Source organism: Dermacentor variabilis, chromosome 5 (genome assembly GCF_050947875.1).
Source record: "Dermacentor variabilis isolate Ectoservices chromosome 5, ASM5094787v1, whole genome shotgun sequence".
Taxonomy (NCBI): domain Eukaryota; kingdom Metazoa; phylum Arthropoda; class Arachnida; order Ixodida; family Ixodidae; genus Dermacentor; species Dermacentor variabilis.
In genome coordinates this window covers 163,779,961-163,805,761 of record NC_134572.1, presented here as the reverse complement: position 1 = coordinate 163,805,761, position 25,801 = coordinate 163,779,961, and the positions used below count along the sequence as shown (strand labels likewise).

The 25,801-nt window shown below is 44.9% G+C and overlaps 1 protein-coding gene across 1 annotated transcript in view; it reads left to right on the top strand.

The window, feature by feature from the left end:
* The window catches only part of LOC142583303 (uncharacterized), a 95,829-nt gene extending 72,317 nt beyond the window's left edge, over positions 1–23,512 (top strand). Inside the window, exons 4-7 of the mRNA XM_075693719.1 lie at positions 5,381–5,429; positions 5,952–6,216; positions 10,062–10,252; positions 23,103–23,512. Of these exons, the coding sequence (XP_075549834.1) occupies positions 5,381–5,429; positions 5,952–6,216; positions 10,062–10,252; positions 23,103–23,478 (881 nt within the window). The 3' untranslated portion in view covers positions 23,479–23,512. The remainder of the gene's footprint in view (positions 1–5,380; positions 5,430–5,951; positions 6,217–10,061; positions 10,253–23,102) is intronic.
* Positions 23,513–25,801: the final 2,289 nt, after the last annotated feature.

Genomic DNA, 25,801 nt, shown 5'->3' with positions numbered 1-25,801 from the left:
TGCCATCGACATATTGTGAAATAATCAGCGATATGATGTTGCATTTGAACATGAATCAGGTATTTAACCATCCCACGCGCACTGAGGGAACTACATCAAATATTAATTATCAGACATTTCTCACTCGCCACTTTCCATTTGAAAACATAAATTTACAAATTCTTCAAAGCATATCCGATCACGAAATAACATATTGCTCCCGTCCGCGCAGAAACCCCTACTCCCGTTGTTGAAAAGTGTAGCCCGCTTTATGATTTCTCAAATGCTGATGACCTCAGTATTATTCACCATATAAGTTGTGAATAGGCTCGATTTGAAGAGATTTCTACGGACATTTCGATAGATATAGACGCTCTGTGAAAAAAATATGCAGACATTGTACTTTTTAGTCTTCAAAATCACGTGCCAATAAAGATGAAGAAGGCAAAGAAAGCAAATTCATGGATAACGCGCGAAATAACCTAAGCTAAATGAAAAGTAAAAAGCCCATGTAAAACCCTCAAGATAAAGTCTACGCACTAAACAGACATGCGCTTAACGCATCCATTACAAATATGAAATAAAAAATTAAGGCGGCTAAGAACAAATCTTTTTCTAAAGCTCTTCCTGACTTTTTGAAAAGCGTGCCACAGAAATTTTGCAGTTACCTTAATCCTAAACACCACGACAGCCCCGCCGCTTCCAGTGATGATAATAGGAACTGCGCATATTCCTTTAACACTTATTTTCTGTCAGTATTTAACAATAATGATGGAAGACTTCCATACGTACCACGTGGCCCAAATAATACCGAGCCGCTCACAATCAGGGAGCCAGGCCTGTTAAAGTTTTGTCAAATATTGACACAAAGAAAGCGATTGCACCGATAGCATTCCGAATATATTTCTTATGAGATACGCTCAGTGGAACGCTAATTATCTATGGCATATCTTTATTAAATCATTTATGACGTGCTTGCTTCCTTTTGAGTGGAAAACTGTTGAACTTATCCCGTGCATAAATCTGGTAGCACGTCACAGGTATCTAATTTCAGGGCCATTTCACTAACCTCGACCATATGTGAACTTCTTTTACGTGCAGTACTTAAGCACATAAACACATACCTCGAACATGAATCTATTCTTTCATCCTATCAACACGGCTTCCGTCGTGGTCCCGCAACAGTCACACTGCTGCTAGAACTAACACACGACACATCCTAAATCTTGATAATAGAAAACAAACATGCAGTTTTATAGGACTACTCCAAGACTTTTGATCGTGTAACACACAAGAAACTAATTAGGAAGCTTAAGTGTATACTTGGAGAAGACACTATTGTTAAATGGATTGAAAATTATCTCACTGACCGCTTGGAATTCGTGCATATTCATAAAGAAAATTCCACGTTAGTACCTGTTACATTACATGGGAAATGCCCCAGGGTAGTGTATTTGGCCCTGTTTTATTTCTAGTATACATAAACGGTTTGCCTTCCAGATTACATGTTAACTTCTGTCTGTTCGCTGACGATTGTGTTGTACCATGAAATTCCGATGATGATCACCATGTACTAAACAATGCCCTAGAGTCTGTCTTGGTGTCAGGAGTGACAGATGACTCTAAATGCAAAAAATCTAATGCCCGCCATAGCTAGAAAGAAATAAATATCTGATTTCACTTACACTATTAACGACACATCTCTGACTCGTGTGTTTGAGCATAAATATTTAGGCGTCACTTTAGCGCATGATCTTCGATGGGAAATCCTTATTAACATTAGAACTTTAAGTGCAATGAAGTCGCATTTCTTTTCGAGAAGACGCTTTCGTCTTGCGCCCCCAGGTACAAAGCTGCTGGCCCATAAGATGATTGTTAGACCAGTGCTAGAGTTGACCAAAATTTTTTTATCCCACTACAGAAAGGACCTTATAGCAATGATGGAGGAAAGCAATTTAATTAATTTAGTTTAATTTAAGATTTAATAAAGAATGCTGGGTTATTGACACTGCAAAGTCGGCCAAAACTAGCAGGACTAAAGTATAAAGTATTTGCTTCAATTCATTCATGGTGACACAAACACTGACACGTCTAGACTAATTTCATACAATCGTTCTAGATGAACACGCTACAGGCACTCTCAAACACTGAATGAACAAACTTTCGACTCCAATCGCTTAAAATATTCACATTTCCCTCAAACCATAAAAGAACGGAATCAAGTTAGTCCATGTGTTACAGACGCTTAACCTTTAAACATGTTCTTAACTACGGTGCAAACGGATGTACAGGCTGAGCAGTTTCTGTAAACTTTTTTAACCTGTATCAGGATTTTGTGTTTCGACAACCTGATTGCATCATTGCGCACCCTACCATTGCAATTGTCGTAATTTATAGTCTTGTGATTTATCGCATGGATATTAGTGATATTTATTTATTTATTACTCCAGCGTTTTGCATTGTATACGTGATTTGATTGTACTTGTTTTGAATTTATATGTTTGCCTTCCCTGCTATGATTGCTTGTGAGATCGGTAGTATTGCAAAACAAAAAAATACACTTAAAGCTAAAACCTGTGCTATAGAGAGAATAGAAATTAAGAGAATGTTGGTTTTGTACCAATAAACGTTTCACCGAACTTTATTAATAAGGAAGCGTTTACTCGTATTTATGCGGCCGATAAAACTACCACTTTAGTTCATGTAGTCGTCTAATACGTTGGTATAACTATCATGGATTTGTCTTTTAGGTGGAACTGCTGTTTTGTTTTTATTTTAAACATAGAAGGTAAATTAGCCACGGCCAATAGCTTATATATATTTAAATACATGTGATAAAGAACAAGTTGTTTCACAGAAACTGGTAGAGCGTGTTTACAGACATCCAATCAAGTTGCTTCGAGTGGTCTGTCACGTATTTAATATATATTTCTAGGTTATTATCAAATTTTGCGAAGTATGAAACATTACGTCACGACAAGATTTCAACCCTCCGTGTACAGTTCGTGGGCATGCGACTTTCCGTTGTCTGCAAAGGACGTCACTAGCCCCACTTGAAGCGCGAACAAAAAAAGTCATAGAAATCAGGGACAGTGACAGAAATACGAGCTTGGGGCAAGTGCTAGCGTTGAAGTAATCCTTAATTTAAGACGACATTTTGACCACCTGGGGTTCATTACGGGCAGCAAATGCACGCGAAACCAGCATTTTTTTTTTCTCATTTCGCCGCCCCCGAAATGCGGCCCCGTGCCGCGGGTTTCATCCGGCGACTTCGTGCTTCGCAACGCAACAACCCCGGCTTAGCTAAGTCATCGTGGCGGCTCTTGGGGCAGATAACATAATTATGGTCCTTGAGTTCTATTATTCCGAAGAAGCAAACAGTAGTAGCAGGACAAGTCGAAACACATATTCAATATATTTAACAACCATTCACAATTTCCTTCGGAATAAATCGCTTTACAATTTCTTGCTTAATTAGTTTGTAGGACGTATCCACTTATACTGAATCTCCAGGATGACACCAGTTCTGAAATATTATTTCCTAAAGCGGTGGGGACGAAGTACATGGGCTTTCCTTCTAATTTCGTGCTTCAATGCATAAAAAAGGTTTTATTAAAGAAAGGGTTAAAAAATTGTGTGGTTTTACGTGCCAAAACCACTTTCTGATTAAGAGGCACGCCGTAGTGGAGTATTCCGGAAATTTCGACCACCTGGGGTTCTTTAACGTACACCTAAATACACGGGTGTTTTCGCCACCATCGAAATGCCGCCACCGTGGCCGGTATTCGATCCCGCGACCTAGTTCTCAGCAGCCTAACACCATAGACACTGAACAACCGCGGCGGGTCTAAAAAAAAGGTAAATGGAGTGACTGCGCGTTTTTATTACGACGTGTTTGTTGGCGCATATCTTGAAACCGGTGCCATTCTGGTAAATCATTTCAAGTGGATACGTCTCGCAAACTCACCGGCTTCAATTCGTAAACTTCAATATGTGCCGCAAACTAATGAATAAGTGAATTAGTGATATCTTAATTAGCTTAAAATGCGTTTGGATTGCCCGCGCAAGTAATGTCAGCGTATCCGAATAATCTAGCACAAGGTCAGAACTATGTTATCCGCAGGAGGGAATTTCTAAAAATTACGGAAAACCGAAACGTGAATACCTATATGTGCTTATCATTATTAAATTTATCCTGCCGTGTTTGCTAAACATGATTTGCCACAGGTTCTATTATACTTCCCGCTACTCTTGCGTTCCTTCCAAAACAAAGCACAAAACATATAAGCACAATATTCCGCCTAAAACAAACACTCGTAACATATTCTTTTATATACCTATCTCATCATATTTACTGTAAACAGTGACACATTTGAGATCAAACCAGGTTCACTGCAAATTTTCAAAGGCTTCCTTTTAACACCTAGCTGCAACTGTGCGCCTAGGGAATGTTATTTTTAGACCGTGCATAATTTCTACGAACCGCCTGTGGCACACAGCGTACTTTTGGACATTGAGGTGCATTACTGGAAGCGGCGTACATTACGCGAGCGGGAAATGGTAATAACAAATAAACTAATTCACAAAAATTAAATGATTACCGTTTTTTACCAAATTACATTATTGCACATATTTCAATTTACGAATTGTAGTTGGTGAGCTTGCAAAGCATGCCCACTGTAAATGACTTCCAATGATAACACGGGTTTCAAAACATGCGCAGTGAAATTCGCTGTAAAAATGCAGTATTGATTCGCTTACTTTTTTTACCAACCGCCGTTTTTACTATTCAAGCACGAATGTAATTGGAACGCCCATGTATCCGAAGCACACTTTGGCAATTAATATCTCTAAACTGGTGTCATTCTCAAACTGGTGTCGCGAAAACCTCGTTATAAAACTCGTAGTAAATTAGTAAATTGCGATACGTGCGGTAGAGTATTAAATAAAAAGTTAGTCAAGAAGTTTTATTTATTTATGAATTTCGCTACCTTGTTTAAGCAGTGTCAGTCTGTTGAGTAATTTTGCTCAATGTCTAGAATTATGTGCTATCTACCACAACATAGTTTTGAAAATTTCATATGATACAAAAATACCGCCCTTTATATATACGCTTGCTGTGAAATCAAAACAAAAAACGCGATTTCATACAACGTTATCTCTGATCAATTTTTCGAGCGTCAATTTTATTCGTTATGCGTTTTGGTCCTGCGACATTGATGTCCATGTCGGGGTAAAGGTATCTTCAGAAAATAATTGAAGACCCTGGATTGGTGGATCATCATTTTGACAAAATGTGTTTCGTATCTTCCAAAGTAGCGGACATCAGCATTACATCGACAACATAGTACTTAGTTACAGAATCGACTAACGCAATGACTTTTGGCATTTTCTTGTGCAGCGAAGGTGAATTCTGAAGGGGAAGGACGACATTCCAGAGAACGTAGATGGTAAGCTTTTAGTCTCACTAAACAGCAGTGTTCTTCAATATGTTCGCGAAAAAAAAAATCTGAGGTGGTCTTGATGGTACTCATTTCTTTCTTTAATGCATTTGTTGTCAGCCGCTGTTGGTAATTCGACGGGCTGCCTTTTCTTTCTCAGGAAGAAATTCTGATATTCAGCTTTAGCTTTCAATAACGGCAATAATAAATAGTTCTTTCCAATGCGATTTTATGTTTCGCGGAGTGTTATGGCGCCTAATCAAGGTATACTTAAAGATGCACAGAGACGTTAAAATGTCTTTTTGAGCAAGACTAGTTCAGTCGGCTATGACCTTAATGTTCCGTTTGTTGTGTTCATGGGCGATTTCAGTTGTCTGGCCTATCAAAGTGATCGTACTCGTCCCAGCCATGGTGATAGGAATGCCGGCGTGATCTGCCTTACAGTTGGAATGTGAAAATTGTGTGACGTCTGGGTGGCAGGGGACCACACTGTTCTGAAATAGTCAACAGGCACGTTTTAACGTTACGCAGGGGCTTAACCAGCTCGCATTCTTTCCACGGTGACTTCGAGGAATGCCCACACCGGTCGGCAGCAGAGCGCAAGCGCAGTGTGGAGGAATCACTGAACGAGGCGCGGGAAGTCCTGCACGAACTCCTACACGAAATTCTGGACGAGGCGCAACAACTGGAGCCAACCTCGCCCTTGAGCGGCATTGTTTTTGACGAAGAGTTGCCGGGAAGGTCCTCTCACCTACCGCCATCCTCTGACCCGCACTCAACTTACCTGCATTTCCAGGTAGGCGCGCCCCCGAGCCGGCATGCTAGGACGTTGGATGCTAGAACGGGAGGCTAGGACGCCTGCTAGGATGCTAGGCCAGGAATGGAGGCGAAATGACATACCACGCAAAGCTTGAGTTGTCCGCCGTGACAGCGTAGTGGTTTTGGGTGTTTTACTGGTGCAGTAACGCCTGTGTACCGTAGGTGGCTTGCATTGTAAAGGCCCCAAGGTAGTCTAAATTATCCCAGAGCACCTCACTTCGGTGCGCATCGTAATTGTGCATTTTTTTGGCACGTGAAACCCCAGAATATGTATTTAAAGCTAGAGTTATCATTTAGTGACTACCACGAAACAAAATATTCCTTGAAAACCGGTACGCGTATACATTGCTTCGATATTAGTTCACCGCTCAGTCCCATCTGGTGAACTACGTCACGGCTTCTTTAATAGCGGGAATTTTGAACTTACGAATCTTGTTGAGCGGTGATCTTTGAACGCCAGAAAATAGCGACATCTGAATGTCTGCAACAAACGAACATGTATGGAAAACAATTTGTAGCCGAATTGGAGCCTCTAGGCATCTTGAGTTTCCTGGATCCATTGTTTGCTGCCTCGATTGTTTAAGGGAACCCCGCAATACATTAATACACGCGCCATTTGCATTGAACTTGTTTAAAACAGTAATTTATACATTTCACTGAACATTAGACCGACAATGTTTTGTAAATAGAGGCCGGTACCTTATTGCAGCTGCTGCTCTATGGCAGCCGCCGTCTTAATGACAGGAAGTTGTAGTTCATAACTTTACCTGGAATTCCACCGTTTGAAGTCTCAAACAAACAATGGCCCAAACAACATTTAAAAGAGATGTGGCTTGATGAGTAAGTCCATCCAACTTTCAGCAGAAGGCCTGCTGTGCCCTCTGTTTTCCGCAGCTCTACAGCGCACAACGGCCTTCATAAGAGAACCGTTTTTGCATGAATCGAAGCAAGGAAGAAAACCAAACGGCAAAAACAAAGCTGACTGTTGGCCACAGACATCAATCTCTGATATGATACTAATATTCTATAATATCCTACCATCGCTATATTGTTTTACCTTTCTAATGCTACCCCTTAATTCTCGGTTACCAAAGTATCTTTCTTTTTTTCTCTTTATGTCAATCGCTGCATCATCATTGCCATCTATATGGCACCCACTGCTGGGCGAAGGCCTCTTCCAACCATCTACAACTTCCCTGCCTGGCGCAGGCTGATAACATATCAGAAATTTTCTTATTTAGTTACACCATCCCAAATCCGACGCCTTGAATGGACTCCATTCTCCTCGGCAGCCATTCCGCGACTCCAATAGGCCACGGCTTATCTGTAGCAGGCAATACATAGCCTGCCCAAATCGATTTCACCTACAATACCCCGTGCACGCGAATTGCATGATCTCCTTACTCCTCCTAATCATTTTCCTGCTCCTCACTCGAATGCTGTTAATATTATAGCACGCTGGTTATCTGCTCATCGCCTCAGCGCTCCGCTTATCTCTCTTATTCTCAACTACAGTCGACTGTTCGAACTCTCACGCTCCACTCAATTTGTAAGCAGAGCGACGGGAACAATTTTCGTACCGCTGCCGGCATGAGCAGTGTGCGCAATCGCTCTAGAGTTCCCGCTGAGTGGTTGTGCGGGAATTGTTAGCATCTTACTGCCTGAACGGAGCGGATTCAAAACGCTCGACTGACCGAATGGAATACACAGATTTAGAATATCGTTTTCAACGAAGCGTAAACGCATTATGTATGTAAAGAAATAGCTTCTCGCTGCGCATGCTGCGAACGTTATTTGGCTTCTGTAATTTACGGGCGCTGTGATGACGTACGTTATTTGGCGACTTTAACTTTCGCAATGCTTACGGATGCAAAAAAAGTAGCGCTCTCGAACGCGGGGTCATCCGTGGCTCCCGCTTGTGCGTGAATTCTCGTGATGGCTACGCTCTCACTCGCATCGATCGCCATAGCTGTTGAAATGAGATTTCGCTTTCTATAAACTCACCTGAAACGTTAGCTATGAGCGCATAGAACGTCCAGTTTTCGACATCATTTAGTGATTGCAGTTGCAGTAAGCCTATCGAGACGCGTCCGCGTAGCAACAACAGGATGGTTGCTAATGGGTTGTCTCGGCTAGGACAAGTTTGGCCCGTGGCACCAGGTTGCGCCATATTTTTATAACCTCTTATTTAACGGTTTATCTTATGTGGACGACATTATGTTGCTAGCTAACAAGCAAATTCATTTGCAATCTGTGGACAAGAAGGCAAGAAATTTAGTGTTAGAAATCAGCTGTTATGGTATTCAATGAAAATAGTGAACAGACAATGGCAATACAGGGCTTGGAAGTACCTCGGGCAAGAGAATTCAAATACCATGGCATATTGATCAACGAAAGCAATAGATATATGGAAACACAGGAAAAAGAACGAGAGTAAAGGGGAGGAGAAATGTCGCCATAATGAAGCATAGGGAGCTATGGGGATAGAAAAGGTACGAGGTGCTCCAGGGTATGTGGAAAGTTGTAAGGGTTCCAGGAATTACCTTGGAAATGCGGCTGTTTGCTTTAAATCAGGGGTACAAACAGGACTCGATGGCAACCAAAGGTCAATGAGTTGCCTCGCATTGGGCGCTCACGGGAAGACTGCATATGAAGCTGTGCAGGCTGATATGGGCTGGACTAGTTTTGAAATTAGGGAAGCTCACATTAAAATTGATTATGAACGACGACTGAGGAATATGGAAGAAATTAAATGGGCTAGGAGAGTGTTGAAGTATCTGTACAAGAAAAACATTGATTCACAGTGGAGGAAAAGAACTAAGAAGGTTACCAGCAAGTATGCGGCCTGTAAGGTGGGCAACGCAGCAGCAAAGAACGTCAAGCGGAAAGTCATAGAGGCTGAAATAATCTCATGGGTGGCCGCAATGGAAAAGAAACCCGCCATGAGTAACTACTTAAGAGCAAAAAATGAAATAAGGAAAGAAACGATTTATGATAGCTCAAGGGAAAGGTCATTACTTTTCGAAGCGAGATCAGGATGCCTTAGAACATGCACCTATAAAGCGAGATATAAGAAGGAAGAAGAAGCATGTACCTGCTGCGGTAAAGCTAGCAAAACGATGGAGCGTGTTTTATTAGAATTTGAGGACGTCTGTCCAGCGGTTGATTTAAGCACCACTGGCCTCCTTGAAGTCCTTGGGTTCAGCGATAGCAGGGGAAAAGTAAACATGTCCGCACTAGAGTTCAGTAAGAGGCGAATGGAAGATTGGTGAAGAAACGGAGACGTACGAAAGCAAAGTTCGCAATAGGAGGTAAGAAAATTTATTTCTGGAAGTTCATTTTGGAAGGTAGGTGGATTTTTTTTAACCTAGGTAGAACATTAGGCAGTATAATAGCAAGAACTTGGTAGCGCAACCCACCGCCCCTTCCAAAGGGGACGCTCATAACATCCATCCATCCATCGATCCATCCACCCATCCATCCGTCTTCCTTACGTTTGCATTTCCGTACGGTAAACTAAGGGTCTTGAAAGGACGCGCACTGTAACGCTTACGCGTAACGTACGTAAGGCGACAAAAGCTATCCTAAAACTGCCTAATGTCAGCTACGCCAACCCGTTCTCCTATGCCTACTGCCGTCTTCCCGCATAAGTTTCGCCTAACGCTTTCAGTTGCAGTGTGTGCTACGTATTGCCTCGACACGTTTCGAGTTTATCTTTCGAGATTCATGCACCGCAGGTGAAGTGCTGGTAGAATTCTGCTGGTAATGTTTTATCAATGACACCGGTCAGTGGCCTTTCATGAGCCACCATTGCACACGCAGTTAACTGGGGACTTACGTTCGGCTGTGGACCCCATCCTGGACTCTCTTGAAGACTTGGAGGACGAAAGTCTGGATCCTCGCGGTGACGCTCGGCATTACATCATCGGGGACGAACTCTTTGCTGTCTACGAGCACATCGAGGCACGCTGGGGAGAGATCTGCCAGCAGATCGGTCAGGACATGAACTGCAGGTGAGCGCGAAAAGAATCCACGCACCACTGGCACTGCGCCAGTGATCGCAGAAAATTCATAGCTGCTGACTGCAAAATCACACTTTCGTTTGAGACCGTGTCATGTCAGTGAAGGCCAAATGCAAAGAGGCCCGACTACCGAGGTTTACGTGTATTTCGCCCAGCAGCCGCGGTTAAATTTTTATCCCGAGTGTTCCATTCGAACGTATCTCGCAACTGTTGAGTAGCTTGAGTACGTTGAATCACATAAATTATTGATACAATAATGGAACATAAAATTTAAAAAATGGCTGTGGCTTAGCTAAGGTTAGGCCCAGGATGCGAAGCATACTAGCCTTTATTTTAGTTGTTGAACCACTGTTTAGCCTGGTGAACTGCTGTTGCTTGGCTATATTTGGTTCGGCTAGACGAAGAAACAACTCATGCGTTACTCTGCTTATTCCTTTATTTTCAAACCAATATCGGTATTCTTGCGTCTGTAGTAAAACCATCTCTTCTGCGAGCTGCTCCTTTCGTTTCTCGCTTTGCCTCTTCCTGTAAGCACGTTCCTTTTCGAGACGCTGTTGCCTCTGTTCCGGAGTTTCTTCGGCACGTATTCTACGCTTGGTTGCATTTCGCCGCTCCGAGCGAGTAGAAGTACTTCCAGATACACTCGCAACTCCATCCTTTACCTCGGACTCTGTGGAGGAACGCTGCTGTTTAGCCGCGTACTGTGCACGTCGCATGGAAAGCCGAACTCCTCGTTCTTCGGCCGTTTCCGTGGCTCTTTGTAACTTGCGCTTTGCGGTCTGACGAGCGGCCCTTTCCTTTCCCGCCATCGCGCTATACAACTGGCCTCGACGAGAGCGCGCCGCTCTTTTATACAGCTGTTATGACGCCAGTGCCCTAGCGGGAGGAACGGGAGTTAGGCCGCAGCACCGGCTGTGCGACCGCAGGCGAGCGCAAGAGTTGAGCCCGGCTTGCAGCTGTTGTGACGTCAGTGCCCTAGCGGGAGGAGCGGGAGTTAGGCCGCAGTACCATCTGTGCGACCGCAGGCGAGCGCACGAGCTGAGACCCGGCTATGTAGCTACGCGGCCGCAAGCGAGCGCACGAGTTGAGCCTCCGCTTTTGCAGCTGTTATGACGTCATATGGTAGCTACGCAGCCGCGCGCGGCGCAGCAAGGCAGAGCGTGGTTGTGCGGCTAGTATGCTTCGCATAAAACAGGGACGCTGTCTGCCCATGACTCATACCAGGCGCGATTAACTGAAGGTGATGTCATCGCAACAGGCACATCGTCCTGCATTAACTGCCCTAAGAGGGCAATTGTTAAACAGTTGTTCAATAAGGAGCTTAAGGTACGTAGCTTTACCTGAGTATGGTTACATTGAAACTACAAGAACTGTCCTCCTCGCCAAATATGGCGCCGAAATTTGTTACTTCTCTTGCATTTAACGAAAAATTTTATGACTCAATAAAACAATTTATTAAGGCTGCCAGTTTTTTTCTGGTAAAAGAACTGAGAAAAAGATCGGAACTCTCGAGAAATAAAGCGACATAAAATGAATTCTCTGACCAGTATCTCCCGGTATGTTAACAGAATAACGCCACATTGAATTACAATATTCTTGAGCCATGATAAGTCAATCTCATGGCCACCATGAAAAATCACCAAATCAGGAGCTCCTTTCACAGTTTTCTCTTTTTTTCCAAAGCGTTCCATGCCGTTGATCAGCCATCTTTTCTGTATGTCCGTTATCAGGATGGACTGAAATATTATCTTACAAACAATTCTTGCATAATATTTTTGTGCGGATACGGTCTGAAATATAGTCGTAGATAAGCTCACAAAATATAACATGCACTCCCGATGGCCAAATGAATACTTAGAGTCCATTCTCTTGTATCGAGGTCTTCATGGGTGTCAACTTCCTGTAATAGTAAAACATGTGGCCTAAACTGACTTGTTAAGCCGAGCGACGTATTTTGTTATCGTTCCCTACAGACCCTTTCCATACTACTCTTTCTTATGCTGCTTTTGGGTGATAATGCACCCTAAACCATTCTTAGATCTGTATGGCCTTTCTATTCGTAAACTTGGCTCACCCGCAAGCTATAATCATAAATCAATTTTCCAACAGTTCCCTGGCATGACGCAACCGAGGCCAGCATCCTATAAGCTATGCTATGTAGCGTGTTGTCTGCAAACATGCATGGTATGCCTGAAAAAGCGCTCCCCTTGGAAGCGTCAAAAGCACTTATTTTATTGACATGCGCCTTAGCCTTATTGTAACTGCTGCGGTGACTACGTGCATACAGCATTCTTCCTACTGCAGAGCACAATGTCGTGCGGTCGATTCCGAGGTGCGGTCGCTCTATTTCTATGAAGGTAGAATGCGAAAGCACTCGTGCTCCGAGCATTAGGCTCGCATTACAAAACTGTGGGAGGTCATGTCGTGGAGCAGGTGTTATCTAAACCCAAGGCCCAGAGCTCGAATTCTCTTCCATACCAATAATTTTTCAAACTTGAAATGGCACCCGGTGTTGGGGAACAAGAACAGAAAACGGTGGCCAAGAGCGAGTGTACGACTACATTAGTCCGCGTTCAACCAAATTAGGAAGGCCCATTCAGCTTCAGGGCACCCCCTCTCCAGAACAGAACTCGGTCTTATTTGTGTACGTCCGTTTTGAATCCAGCAATTAACCCCGGGCCCTCAGAACCCTGCGGCTGCGGGGCACCCGACCGAGGCGGGGCTCAGGCCTACAACGTAGCAGAGGCCGCTAAGTTTATCCGGATTCAGACAGACCGCCTCCGATAACTCAGCCTGACAGCGTCCAAGACGCAAAACCTCTCAAGTGAAGCTAGCTTAGTAATTTTTGAGGAATTACCTGGCATCGGGCCTTCAATATCAATGGGCTTAGTCAGGCCAGGAGAAGTGGTAAGTCATATACAGTGTTGTACCTTTGGTCATGCTTTTGGCTACCAAGCTTTTACAGGTTAGAGGAAACATGGTGTGAGATATATGATTAAGGATGGCAAAGCAGGCAAGATCGATGATCTAAATCCCTAATGAAAGAGTACAGCAGTAATAAAAAAATTTGAAATTTTCGCTACATATATAAGAAACGTAGGCTACGTTGTCTCTTCGTAACGATGAAGAAATGGAACAGTTTTATGGGGACGTTGATTTAGCACTGAGAAACGTGCACGCTCAGCATACGCAGTCGAGGATTACTTTAATGTGAAAGTTGGAGAAAAGTAGCCTGGGGAAAATGCAGCTAGCTTCTACGCTATCGACTCTATGAACAGTAGAGCATATATGTTTATGAAACTTCCGGGGAGGAACGATTTAGAATAATCAATACCCTTTTTGTGATAGCAACACAACAGAACGTGGACTTCGAAAACGTCCAACAGGTAAACAAGAAATCAATTAGATTTCATACTGTGTTCCAACCCCAGCGTTGTGATAGGTCTATGCAGTGTTGCGTAAAGTAAAGGACATTGATCACAGGTTATGAGGTCAATAATTGCTCTGAATTTGAATAGTGAAAGAGCAAGATAACCAAGAAAAAACAGTCCAGTAGAATCAGTAACACGGGGAAAACACATTTGTTCACGCTAGTGCTCTCGCACAAATACGCGGCTTTCGAACCGGAAGGCGAAGCTAAAATAAAGATAATGAATGAAACCGTAACTAGAGTATCCTCAGAGGCCGCAACTGAGATTAAAAGAAAAGCACCAAGACAACGAAGGGGCAATCGCTACCAGGCAACAAATGACGTAATAAAGAAATAATAAAGCTTGAATAGGACAAAGCTCCCTGTTGACTGGAAGGTTGGCAAAATCACCCTCATATTGAGATCGAGAGATAACATTTGTTTAACCAATTACCCTCCTATAACCTTCACTAGCGCATAGCAGAGCAAAAAAAATATTTAAAGCTTTGAAGGTACAGCAGATCGCCTGAAGATATCTCGAAAGTTATATATTTTCTTGCAAATACAATGCAGTCGTCTATTTCAAAGTCCAATAGCCAATTCGGCCGCACAAAATCTAACAATAGCGCCACCTTCCACGACCTACGAGATTACCTCGCTAAAATACTGACCCCGATGCCTTTAGCATGGAACTGGCAGAGATGTTTCCATAACTACCTTCGGTAGGACACGCTTACCTTAAATATAGGCTCCCAAATAGATATTACCTCCATAATGAAATCACTTTTTGTGCCAGCCTAACATCGTGACGTAATATCCGTATTTACGGAGCCTCTCAATTATTTTTAAATAAGTAGATCAATAAAATAAACATTGTTGCGCTGCGGAAATTAGGGATAACATACAAGTTATGCACAAGAAAGGTAACGACGCATCAAACAGGTGGCTGCCGAAACCGCTCCCACCTCTATACCATCAAATCGTCTTGGTTTGTCCTTGGTGCCATTCTTGGTTGCGCCGTAGCCTAATTTTTACCTGTAAAAGCGCCGTCTCATTGCTGGCTATAATTGAGGCGAGCTCGCGGCAAAGTAAGGTTTAAGCGGAGACACATGCACAATGTCGGTGGGGGCACCCGAACTTAGAGGCGCGACCTCACAGCTCACTCCACAAAACTGACACAAAGGAAGTTGCAGAGGTGACGAAACAGTACCACTATTACAATGTCGAGCAATATGACCGATACGCCGGCAGGCAAAATGGTTTGGCCGATTTTTTGCGGTTAGCCACTCGGCTGGATTACGGTAGCGTGCTGGATACGACTGATCAGCGGAAGGAGAAAAAGCACTAGAGAGCTATGAAGCAGCTATTGCACACACAAAGCTCCTACATTAGCGAGTTTTACGCAGACTACTGCCTGCACAAATTTTACTGTAGACAAGCTAGGCTCACTGGGGCGGGAATAAAGGGCTACAGACGACATCGCTTCAAGTTCTCGCCGAACTATTCGCGTCAGGGTGTTTGATGATAATGGTCGCTGCATTCTGGGCCTGTCGTCACAAAAGGATGTCAAAACGGTGTTCGGTGGCCATGCGAAGGGAGTTGCAATGCGGCGCCTCCTAGCCTTCTCAAAGCGTTGACAGTGTTTTATGGTATCCTGTACAGACTCAATTTTTCCTCGGGAGCACGTTGAAAGCGTAGTAAGCGATCCCGACAGTACTAGGCCAACATAGTCGGACACAGTCCAATCACTGTAGGCCTTACCGCACAGGGCAAGCAAACCTGTGAAAGACATGATTGTGTGGGCGTTTGGACGCGGTTCACTAGTTTTTTCTTAACGGCAATCATCCACTTGGTGGCAGAACAAAAAGTCCCTCTGCTTCTGCTTACACGGGACCCAGTAGCTAAGCTTTATTACGTGGTAATCATACAGATACTTCGCGATGACTTGTTAGCAGAACAACAGGTTATCCAACACAATCGCCCGATTCCATGTGGTGTGGGCACTCACGCGCCCAATATACGTGCCCGACATACGTGCGCAACAGATGTGCCCATCTAGTCTTCAATGTTGATGTGATTAGTGCCACAAAGCGTTCCTGGATTCTGTGGCTAAGCCAGGACAACCATCGGGGTTGTAGACGTTGATAAGGGCCGCCTAGTTTCGTGTCCTGTTTTCGTTCGTATTGCTGTCCAGTACAAGGCGAAGACCACAACGGAGCGCCTCCCCCCACTTTGCTACGTTGCACACTTTGTAAAGGTGTATTTACAAACTATTTACAAGCAAGGCAACAATACCTCAAACAAGATGGCTGCCGATATTCATCCTATTTCAAAACGTCAAACGATTTTCTGCTGCCTTTGACAGCATTCCTGGTTTCGCCGTAATAATATTGTTGCGGGGTGGAGACAGGAACGAATGTTGTTTATGCAAGGCGAATGCTTAAGGCCCCAGCTGATACTAGAACATGCTGGCCGTTGCAACCCAGCAACAACGACACTTCTTCGTCATCATGTCTTGTCTGCACATCCTTTTCTGCATCGCGACACTACGCCGCCGGGGTTGGAGCGCCGACCCGGCTCAAACGATTAGGGCCTGGTAAAGGCACGCATGTAGGGCTTTAAACGGGAGACATGAGCAACATCGGTGCTTGGCTGTACTGACGGCAGGCCTGGGCCTTCGGGAGCTGTCATGTACGTCAGGTCCGAAAGCTGTCGCAGAATTCGCTAGGGACCTGAATATCGCGACAGAAGCTTTTCCAATAGGCCCACACGGCGAGATGGTGACCATAGCAGCGTGAGGGAGCCAGGTAAATATGGCACGTCCCTATGGTGCGTATCGTAACTTGACTTCTGGGAAGCCTGCAAAACACTGAGGCCAGCGTGGGCCATCTGATGGGCCTGTGCTGCCATAGAAATCGCATCACGGGCATAAGCGGTGTGCGACAGTGCGACTTGTGGAAGTACAGTGTCCAGGGGCAAAACGGGATCACGGCCAAACCGTAGATAAAACGGTAACCTGCAGTGTCATGACGGGACGAATTGTACGCGAAAGTGACATATGGCAGAGCGACAACCCAGTCCTGTTGGTCTGGAGAAACGCACATATCTAGCATGTCGGTAAGCGTTCTGTTCAGTCGCTCTGTGAAACCGTAAGTCTCTGGATGGTAAGCAGTGGCTATTTGAAGCTCAGTAAAACGCAGGTGGATGATATCATGAATCACCTTTGACAAGAAGTAACGTCCGCGATCCGTCAGGAGCTGACATGGAGCACGGTGGTGCAGGATGACGTTGTGTAGGAGAAAATCCGCGATGTCAGTGGTGCAATCTTTAGAAACAGCTGCCGTAATAGCGAAGCGTATGGTGTAACCGGTTGCAACCACAATCCATTTGTTGCCCTTGTTGACAAAGGGAATGGGCCAAGTAGGTCGAGTCCCACGCGAAACAAAGGCTCTGTGGGAATATGGATGGGTTGTAAATGCCCAGCTGGAGCCATGGGAGTGGGCTTCTGGCGTTGGTACAGGTAGCAAGCACTCACTCACCGGCACACAAAGCAGTAGGGGTTAAGCCAGAAGAAACGGCACCAGACTCGGTCAAAGGTGCGAGTAACACCGAGATGCCCAGCGGTGGGCGCGTCATGGAGTTCTGACGCACGGTGCGGTGAAGGTGCCCCGGTACTGCTAGCAGCAGGTCAGTACCATCAGAGCGCAGGTTGCGTTTGTACAGGACTCCGTCGGAAATACATTATCGACGCAGGGAAGGATCAGGAGTTTGCGAGCTTAACCGTTTTATGATGGTTCGCTGAAAGGAATCACGGTGCTGTTCATCGCCAATATGGAGGAAGCCTGAGATGGACATAACACTGGCGTCGGATTGGAGGTCTGTGGCTTCCGGTGGGTCAACAGGGTAGCAGGACAAGCAGTCGGCATACTGATGTAAACGGCTGGATTTGTACACTACAGAAAAAGTGTACTCTTGCATGGGCAATGCCCAACACCCAAGACTTCCTGTAGGTTCCTTCAACAAGGAGAGCCAGCAGACCACGTGGTGGCGAAAATGGCGACCGCATAGGTATGGGCGAAACTTAGCTGTCGCCCACACCCGCGCTAGGCACTCTGGCTCCATGATAAAATAGTAGACAGAAGACGGCTTGCGTAAGCGATAACGCTCTCTTGACCACGCTGAATCTGGGCAAGAACAGCACCAATTTCGTTACCACTAGCATTTGTAGGGATTTCAGTGGGTACTCAAGGGTCAAAGTAGGCTAAAATTGGGGAGCTCGTCAAGAGCCTGATGAGTGCTGCGAAGGCTTCGGACGGCCGCTGTCCTCACGCGAGAGCGAGGTTCTTTAAAAGCTCGGTGAGAGGGCAGGCAACGTTAGCAAAATTTTGAACAAAGCGACTAAAGTACGAGCATAAACCTGTGAAGCTGCAAACGTCCTTAACATAGCAAGGTACAGGAAAGTCTTGCTAGGCTGTAACTTTGAGCGGGTCAGGTTGAATTTTATTGGCATTTACAATGTGCCCGAGAACGGTTATTTTACGACGACCGAAGTAACACTTCGACAAGTTGAGTTGAAGTTTCGGAGCGCGAAACACAGAAGGACAGTGCGAGATGCTCAATGTGTGTTTCAAAGATTGTACCGAAAATGATTACGTCGTCGAGATAACCCAGACAGATGGTCTACTACACGCCTCAGAGAAAGGGGCCCATCATTCTCTCGAACGGCGCTAGGTATTTCAAAGCCTGAAGGGCATGACTCTTAATTGAAAAAGCCCATGAGGTCCAATAAAGGATGTCTTCTCGCGATCCTTCTCATCAAGAGCGATCTGTCAGTAGGCCGAGCGGAGGTCAACCGATGAAAAATATTTTGCCCTATGTAGACAGTCATGTGCATCACCGATACCAGCCAATGGATACACGTCCTTCTTAGTGATCTTGTTCAGATGGCGATAACCAACACAAAATCTCCAGGTGTTGCCTTTCTTCTTGACCAGGACTACTGGTGGGGCCCAAGGGCTAGCGGAAGGCTCGATAATATTCTTCCGCATCTTCGCGGCTTCGCTTTTTATGATGCTGCGCTCTACGACAAACACGCGGTAGGGGAGGCGATGAACTTGTCCCGTCGCCGGTGTGAATCCGATGAGTGACTACGGCTGCCTGGTCAAGCAGGTGGTCATCGGAGTTAAAAATATTGCGGTAACTAAACAGAATGCGCCTAAGGTCTTCAGTTTGAGCTGGAGAGGGGTCAGTAGTGATTATTTTATCAACGTCGTGGTCGGGTGACAAAGCCGAACGGGAACACGCGACGATAGCGCTCACAGAGGCAGAAATACTGGACGCGAGCAAAGATATCTCGTACTCGTGCACAGGTGTCAGACGGGCCACTGTCATGTTACCGGGAAGAAAATGGGTAACAGACCCAAAGTTGAGAAGGGGAAGCCTATAGAATTATCGATAATGGTGACAACAGCACTTGGGAGCGCGACACTCAAGTGCAAGCAATTTCGCACGAGTTTCCGCTACACGATAGCAGAAAGCGGCGTAGCACGCGCATTAGAGAGGCTTCCATGCAAACCTTGCGCTGGGCCGGATGGTATCAGCGCAAATCTTTTGAAGCTAACATCAGTTAATTCACCTCACCTTTTATCACTAATCTTTCAACAGTCACTGTACACTGAACACTGAAGATTGCGCATGTAATTCCTTGCTTGAAATCTGAATCTGAATCAAACACTTCGCTAAAAATTACCGACCCATTTTTCTTACATCTATTATCTATATCTCTATACTATATATAGAGATATCTATACATCTATATGCTCAAGTACACATTACTTGAGCATATCATCTACAGTCAAATAATGTTCACATTGAATCTAATCAAGGACGTATTGAAAAGCAACACGGCTTTCAGAAAAACCGATCCTGCAACACCCAGTTCTTGGAGCTAGTAATCGATTTCCACAACTCCATCAATGGGTCATTTTTCATCTATGCAATTTTTATTGATTTTTCCAAAGCATTCGATCGCGTCCCTCACCAACGTGTACTAACAAAACTACGTAGCCTACAGCTACATGACAGAAAATGTATCTCGATTAAGGGCTTTCTAACCAACAGACTTCACAGTGTTAAAAATTATCATTGCGTATCGCACTACACGCATGTCAAGGGTGGAGTCCCAGAAGGATAAGTTTTGGGACCACGGCTATATTTAATTTACATAAACGATATATCTACTAACATAAAGTCTTCCATACGTCGTTTTGCTTATGACTGCGTAATATATAAAGGCATACCAGACCATAACGACACTTTAACCCTGCAATCCCACTTAACGACTCTATCAGAATGCAAAGCAGACGCCACATGAAAATTAACATCGAGAAAACTAAGCACCACAAAGTTGGTCCCAGTCTCACTTTATTGCCTAACGGGTACCTAATTAACAATTGTGCAGTTGAAACAGTTTCGCCGAATAAATACTTAGAAGTTCTATTCACTTGCAATCTAAAATGGGATGAACGTGTAGAACTAATTACTAGCAAAGCTGTTAGAAAGCTTGGCGTTCTAGAATGTCGCTTACGCATTGCTAATCCTCACACCAAACTTCAGGCATTTAATTCGCTAATGAAACCATCATTACAATGCGCTTCTAACATCTGGCATCCACATCAAGCATACCGTACTAACATGATGTAATCAATTCAAAGAAAAGCCGCTATATTCATCTTATCCTCGTATTCTCGTTATCACAGTGTGTCATCCACAAAAAGAAGCCTTGGCATTTTAGCTCTGGTAATACGCAGAAAATATTCTCGATTATTCTTTTTTCATAGTGTTTATTGCCGCGACAGTGGCTTTTCATGCAAATTCATTCATCCAGCAGCCCGCATCACTCCCCGTGTTGACCACCAACTCGAAGTATACCCACCCTTCGCACGGACTAAAAAATATTTGCACTCATTTTTAGTGTTATCAATAAATGAGTGGAACGCCCATGCGCAATTCATTGTCAACATTAAGCAATTATCTTCATTACAATCGGATTAAACTACCTAAATGAGCTAACCTGCCATCCCAGCTGATCTTTTCTAAACTACTATGCTATCCTGTTATACTACCTTTGATCACTGTCATGTATTTGTTGCGTTATTCTAAATAGTGTTGTAGCTCGATCTTCTGCTATTCCATTATATAATCATTACGTCATGTTAGATGCACTGTATCTCCTTAATGCTGTTCTGTTCTCTATTTCGTGTTTGGTTCTTCATGCTTATAACCCCCACTTGAAGTTACTTCTTCTTGTTATCCTCCCTTATTTATAGCCCAATTCTGGGCCCTTAAGGTAAATAAATGAAATTAGATGAATAAAAATTAACCGCGTGAAATTTTCTTGTCCACACAGAGGAGGTCCACGTAGCTGTTCTTCAGACGAAGACGTCGAAGCTGTATTTGGTGGCCTGTTTGGTAAAGTGGTGACTATTCATCAGTTGGAAATGGCCGGACTCTCTGACGATCGCGTCCACTGAGCCATAGTTCTTGCGGATAAGCTGGTTGAACGAGCTATCTGCTATGCCCTAGTGGATGTGGCAATTCTTGTCGGTCTCGTGCATGTCTTTGTCAGCTTTACGAAAGAGCGCAGGACATCTTGAATATATGCCACGCAAGAATCGTTTGGCGTTTAAGCACGCGTCGACAGCTCCTTCTCTGCTGCCAGCTAATGGCCAAAGGCCTTTCCAAGGAGGTCAAGAAGATTCTGCTTGCAGACGTCCCAATTCATGTTGTGTTCGTGGCTGTCGTACCATGCTAGCGCAGTTTCTGGGGGGTAGAATATCACATTCGCTAGCATTAGCGTTGGGTACGTCCCAGCGATTATTTTTGCTTAGACGTTCCTACCAGGAAATCCAATCTTCAACGTCCGTGTCATCGATGCCATTGAATGTCCCTGGGTCTCGTGGCTGGGACAACACGATGGAGGTCAGACTCTGCGGCACTGGAGATGGGTGGTCCGTCATTGTGGCGCTTTGGCTGTCGATCATCGTGTCAGGGCTCACGCGGCGACCACTGCGGAGCTCCCTGTTGTTACCCCGTACGTCCACCAATATGTTGCCCGGTGGAGACAAGCGCGAATGTTCTTTACGCAAGACGAATGCTGACGGCACCAGCTGACACTAGAACATGGCGGCTGAAGCGCCCCAGCATGAAAATTTCTTCGTCATCGTCTCTTGCCTGCACGTCCTGTTCTGCATCGCGACAATATCAATAAGATCCCAATATCCAGATCCAATTAGGTTTACAGTGAGCCTGACAAACAACAAAAAAGTAAGTAGTTGGCGAACTTATGACATCGGAAGGATAAGGTTGCAAGAAAAGGGACCAGCTTGAAATTAGTGTGGACACATGACATAAAAAAGAGTAGGATGTATGCAGGGACAAGATAGACACGGAAATTTCATCAGCAATATCGACCATGCAGTAAAGGCAGCAAAGCAATCATATTTTGAACTATACAGTGCCTAGAGCAGCCACGTACCCTTGAGTGGGAAGAGTGACAGACAAGAAAGAAAAGTTTCATGTGTAACGAGCGATCAGATAAGAAGGACTTTGCAAGATATTGAAGAAATATTAAATCACATACTTGAATAACAGTCACCTTGATAAGGTGATATTGCACTCCTACAAAATTTCAGAAGAGGATTGAAGATTGATATCAAGAGGACCAAGTTAAAGTTGAATAGCTTACCAAGACAACCAGAATTCAGAATGGCCGTGTGCAGGTAGAACCTGTGCAATAGTATGTTTATCTAGGACATTTACTCACCATCGCCCTCATAATGAGAAAGTAATGTACAGAGAAATAAAGGGTTGGAGCACATATGGCTGGCGTAACAAAATCACGATCACCAGCTTACCCTTTTCTAATGAGAGAAACATGTGCAATCATTGCATTCTACCGGCGCTAACATACGACGATTGAGGTTGCAGGTTAACAAGGTAGCTTGCAAAAACGTTAAGGCCACGTAATATGTAAAGCAGATGGTCCATCAGGGCTACAAAATGGCGGGGGGGGGGGCGCGAAACGGTAAGTGCAGTTGCAAACGGCACCAAAGTGTTAGCACGATGATATTCCGAATACTGCAGGTTTAAGACGGAAGTAGCTGGCGCAAGATAGGAGTAATTGGAGTTTGCTAGTAGATGCGTTCGTATTGCCGTGAACACAAATACGGTGATAATGATGACGACAATGACAGAACCACCAGATAGGTAACGTTATTCCAACGCCCTTCCCAATAGGGCGTCTCCCCGAGGTCCGTTAATCATTTTTGGCGTCGAACTCGGTGACTGAAGCGATCGCTTAAGAGCTTTAACGTATGTTGGCGTTCCCCACATAGCCACTTAGGGCGCCCCGCGTACACCGGTCACACGCAGGTACACGCAGTTCGTGGCAGACTGCAGGAACTGCCTCGAGGCCGAGGCGGGCGAATCCGAGCGCAGGCAGCTGCGTCGCGACATGGCCGAGGCTCGGCGCCACCTCATCTCTCAGATGCAGGACGACTTCCGCAGCGCCTGCGACTGCTTCAACGATTGGCGCGCGCGCTACCTGCAGCACGAGCTGCGGCGCTCGTGCATGGCGCTGTTCGACGGCGACCGGTTCTCGGTGCTGGCCTCGCTGCTGCGCTACGAGATCCTGGACTGCTTGCCGGACCTCGAGAAGCGCTCGGAGGAGCGCGCCGCCGAGTTCTGGAAGGAGCTTCTCGAGCACCGGTGGGGCGACGTCGACGGCTTCTTCGAGGACACCGAATAGCGCGGCTGAGCGAATATATTGTCCCTCGCACCGATTCGGCTTGAGTTTCTCTTTTCTACTGTGTGCTCGTTTAACGCTGTTGCGAATTGTCTGGCATAATTACGCTGCGCTCGTGGGATTCCTCTCTTGATTTCCTGTAAGTAGAGGGAACACGCAACGTGTTTTTTAACTCGTCTTTTTTAAATTAAACAGCCGGCCAGCAAAGTGCTGGAATGGTCTCATTCCTATGTTCTTTTTTTTACCACGACAGCTCTGCAATATGTATTTCTTTTTAGGTATAACTCCTTCCAGATTCCACCCGTCATCATAAAAGCTGAATATATATTGAATTTTATTATTGAACTCAGCACTTCGGATGCTGCCCGCTCAGATATCGTCCTTGGAAAGGTGCTAAAATCTACGAGCATTATTTCCAGCCACGCACTGCATGCTATAGTTGCTGCTGCATCTCTTTGTGAGCGCACCATACCCGATGACAAGAAAACCACTGCGGAACTTTTGGTATTCAAATCAGCCGATTGCGGCAAGTCATGTAATTATCGTCCTATTTCGCTAACAATGCAGCGCATAATCATCTCGAGTACATTATTAATTCCCCGGTTTCTCAATGCCTCAATTATAATTTTTTTGCTGCTACAACTGCGAACACGTGTTCTTGGCGTTGTCTCGCTGCGAAACTCAGCTTTTCAAGTTCACTACTGACATTCAAATAAATTTGTATTCTTCGTTTGAATTTATATATTCAGTTTCATCTGAGCGGGTTATCTTTGGTTTATTTACCGGAGAGTTTCGTATTAACGAGCATACAGCGTAACATGAACACACAAGTAGACAGACACACCCCTGGCGTTAACGCTAAGATATCAATAGTATCGAGAGTTGTAAAGTGCAATCAGAAAAGCGGTAACAGAGGAGTGGTTTGAATAGTGTTTCTTGCTTGTGTTATTCATTTTTCCTTACGCGGAAACAATGTTCGTTTTTCAAAAAAAAATGAGAACATCTCTTTTTCTGTTTTTTTGCTAAGGTGTACTAAGAGCCAGCTCTTTGCACGGGTCACTTCAGTTCAGCACAGAATGCTTGGACGATGCAATGCATAACGTTCGCACGTGCTCGAAGGCCCCACAAAGTCCTTTTAATAAGCGGGCCTGAGTCCGGCCTGGGCCGGCGGCCTCATTCCCGAGCCCGTCCCGGGCCAACGGCTTCGAGCCTAGGCTCTACCCGGGCTCGCCGAAAAACGCTTTGAATGCTTGTGGAACCTGTGCAATAATATGTTTATCTAAGACAGTTGAGTTACTCACCAGTGCCCTCATGATGAGAAAGAAATCTACAGAGAAAGAAAGGGTTGAAGCACATACGGCTGGCGTAGGAAAATCACGACCACCAGCTTACCTTTATTTTATGAAAGAAAAGTGTACAATCACTGCATTCTTCCGGCGCTAACATATGAGGATTGAGGTTGCAGGTTAACAAGGTAGGTTGCGAAAAGGCTCAGGACCGCGCAACGAGAGATGAATAAGAAATGTTGGGCGCACAGTTAGAAGGCAGGAAGACAGTTTTTTTAGAATAAAGACCAAACGGGGGTGTAGCGGTCGCCTAGTTGTCATTAAGACCAACAGATGGAGCTGGTCAGGCCACGCACTTTGTAGGGCAGATGGTCTATCAGGGCTACAGAATGGGTCCGGGCCGGGCCCACGAAAGCGCGCGCTTTCGAGTCAGCCTGGACCCGTGCAGTGCTCTAATATATGCCAACCAGTCCAATATTCCATTATTTTATGTTACACCCATTAGACGTTAACTGCCATGATAATGCTGTAAGTGGAGGACACCGGGTTACCGGACTAGGCTGTTCTTTCCGCTTGGACAAGCAAGCTGGCAGATTTTCACCGAAGCCTTTGAATCGTGATTACCGCCAGGCAAATATGGTTCTCCCGGGGTTTCAGTTACGATTGAGAAGTAATGATGAACCGGCGAATAGCACCCACATTTGCTCCGTCCGCAATGCACCAATCATGCAATATGTGAGCAAAAAAAATTGTGGTCGATAGAGCAGCGGATCGGAATGAATGTGAGCGAGGAAATGACTGTGTGAAACAAGTATGATTTTAGAGAGGAAGCATTTTTGGAGCCACATTGTTTAGTGTTATTTCATGTTGCAGCGCATCCAGTTTGGTCTATTAAACTTTCCTATGAGTTGATTTTGTTGATGTGGTTAAGATCCTGCGACTGCACTTCAGTAGAAACGTTGTGTCTTCAAAGAATATGCAACATGGTGGGGAGACCTTTGTACAAAAGATGTGGCCTTAAAGCCTTGCGCTTTCGCAAG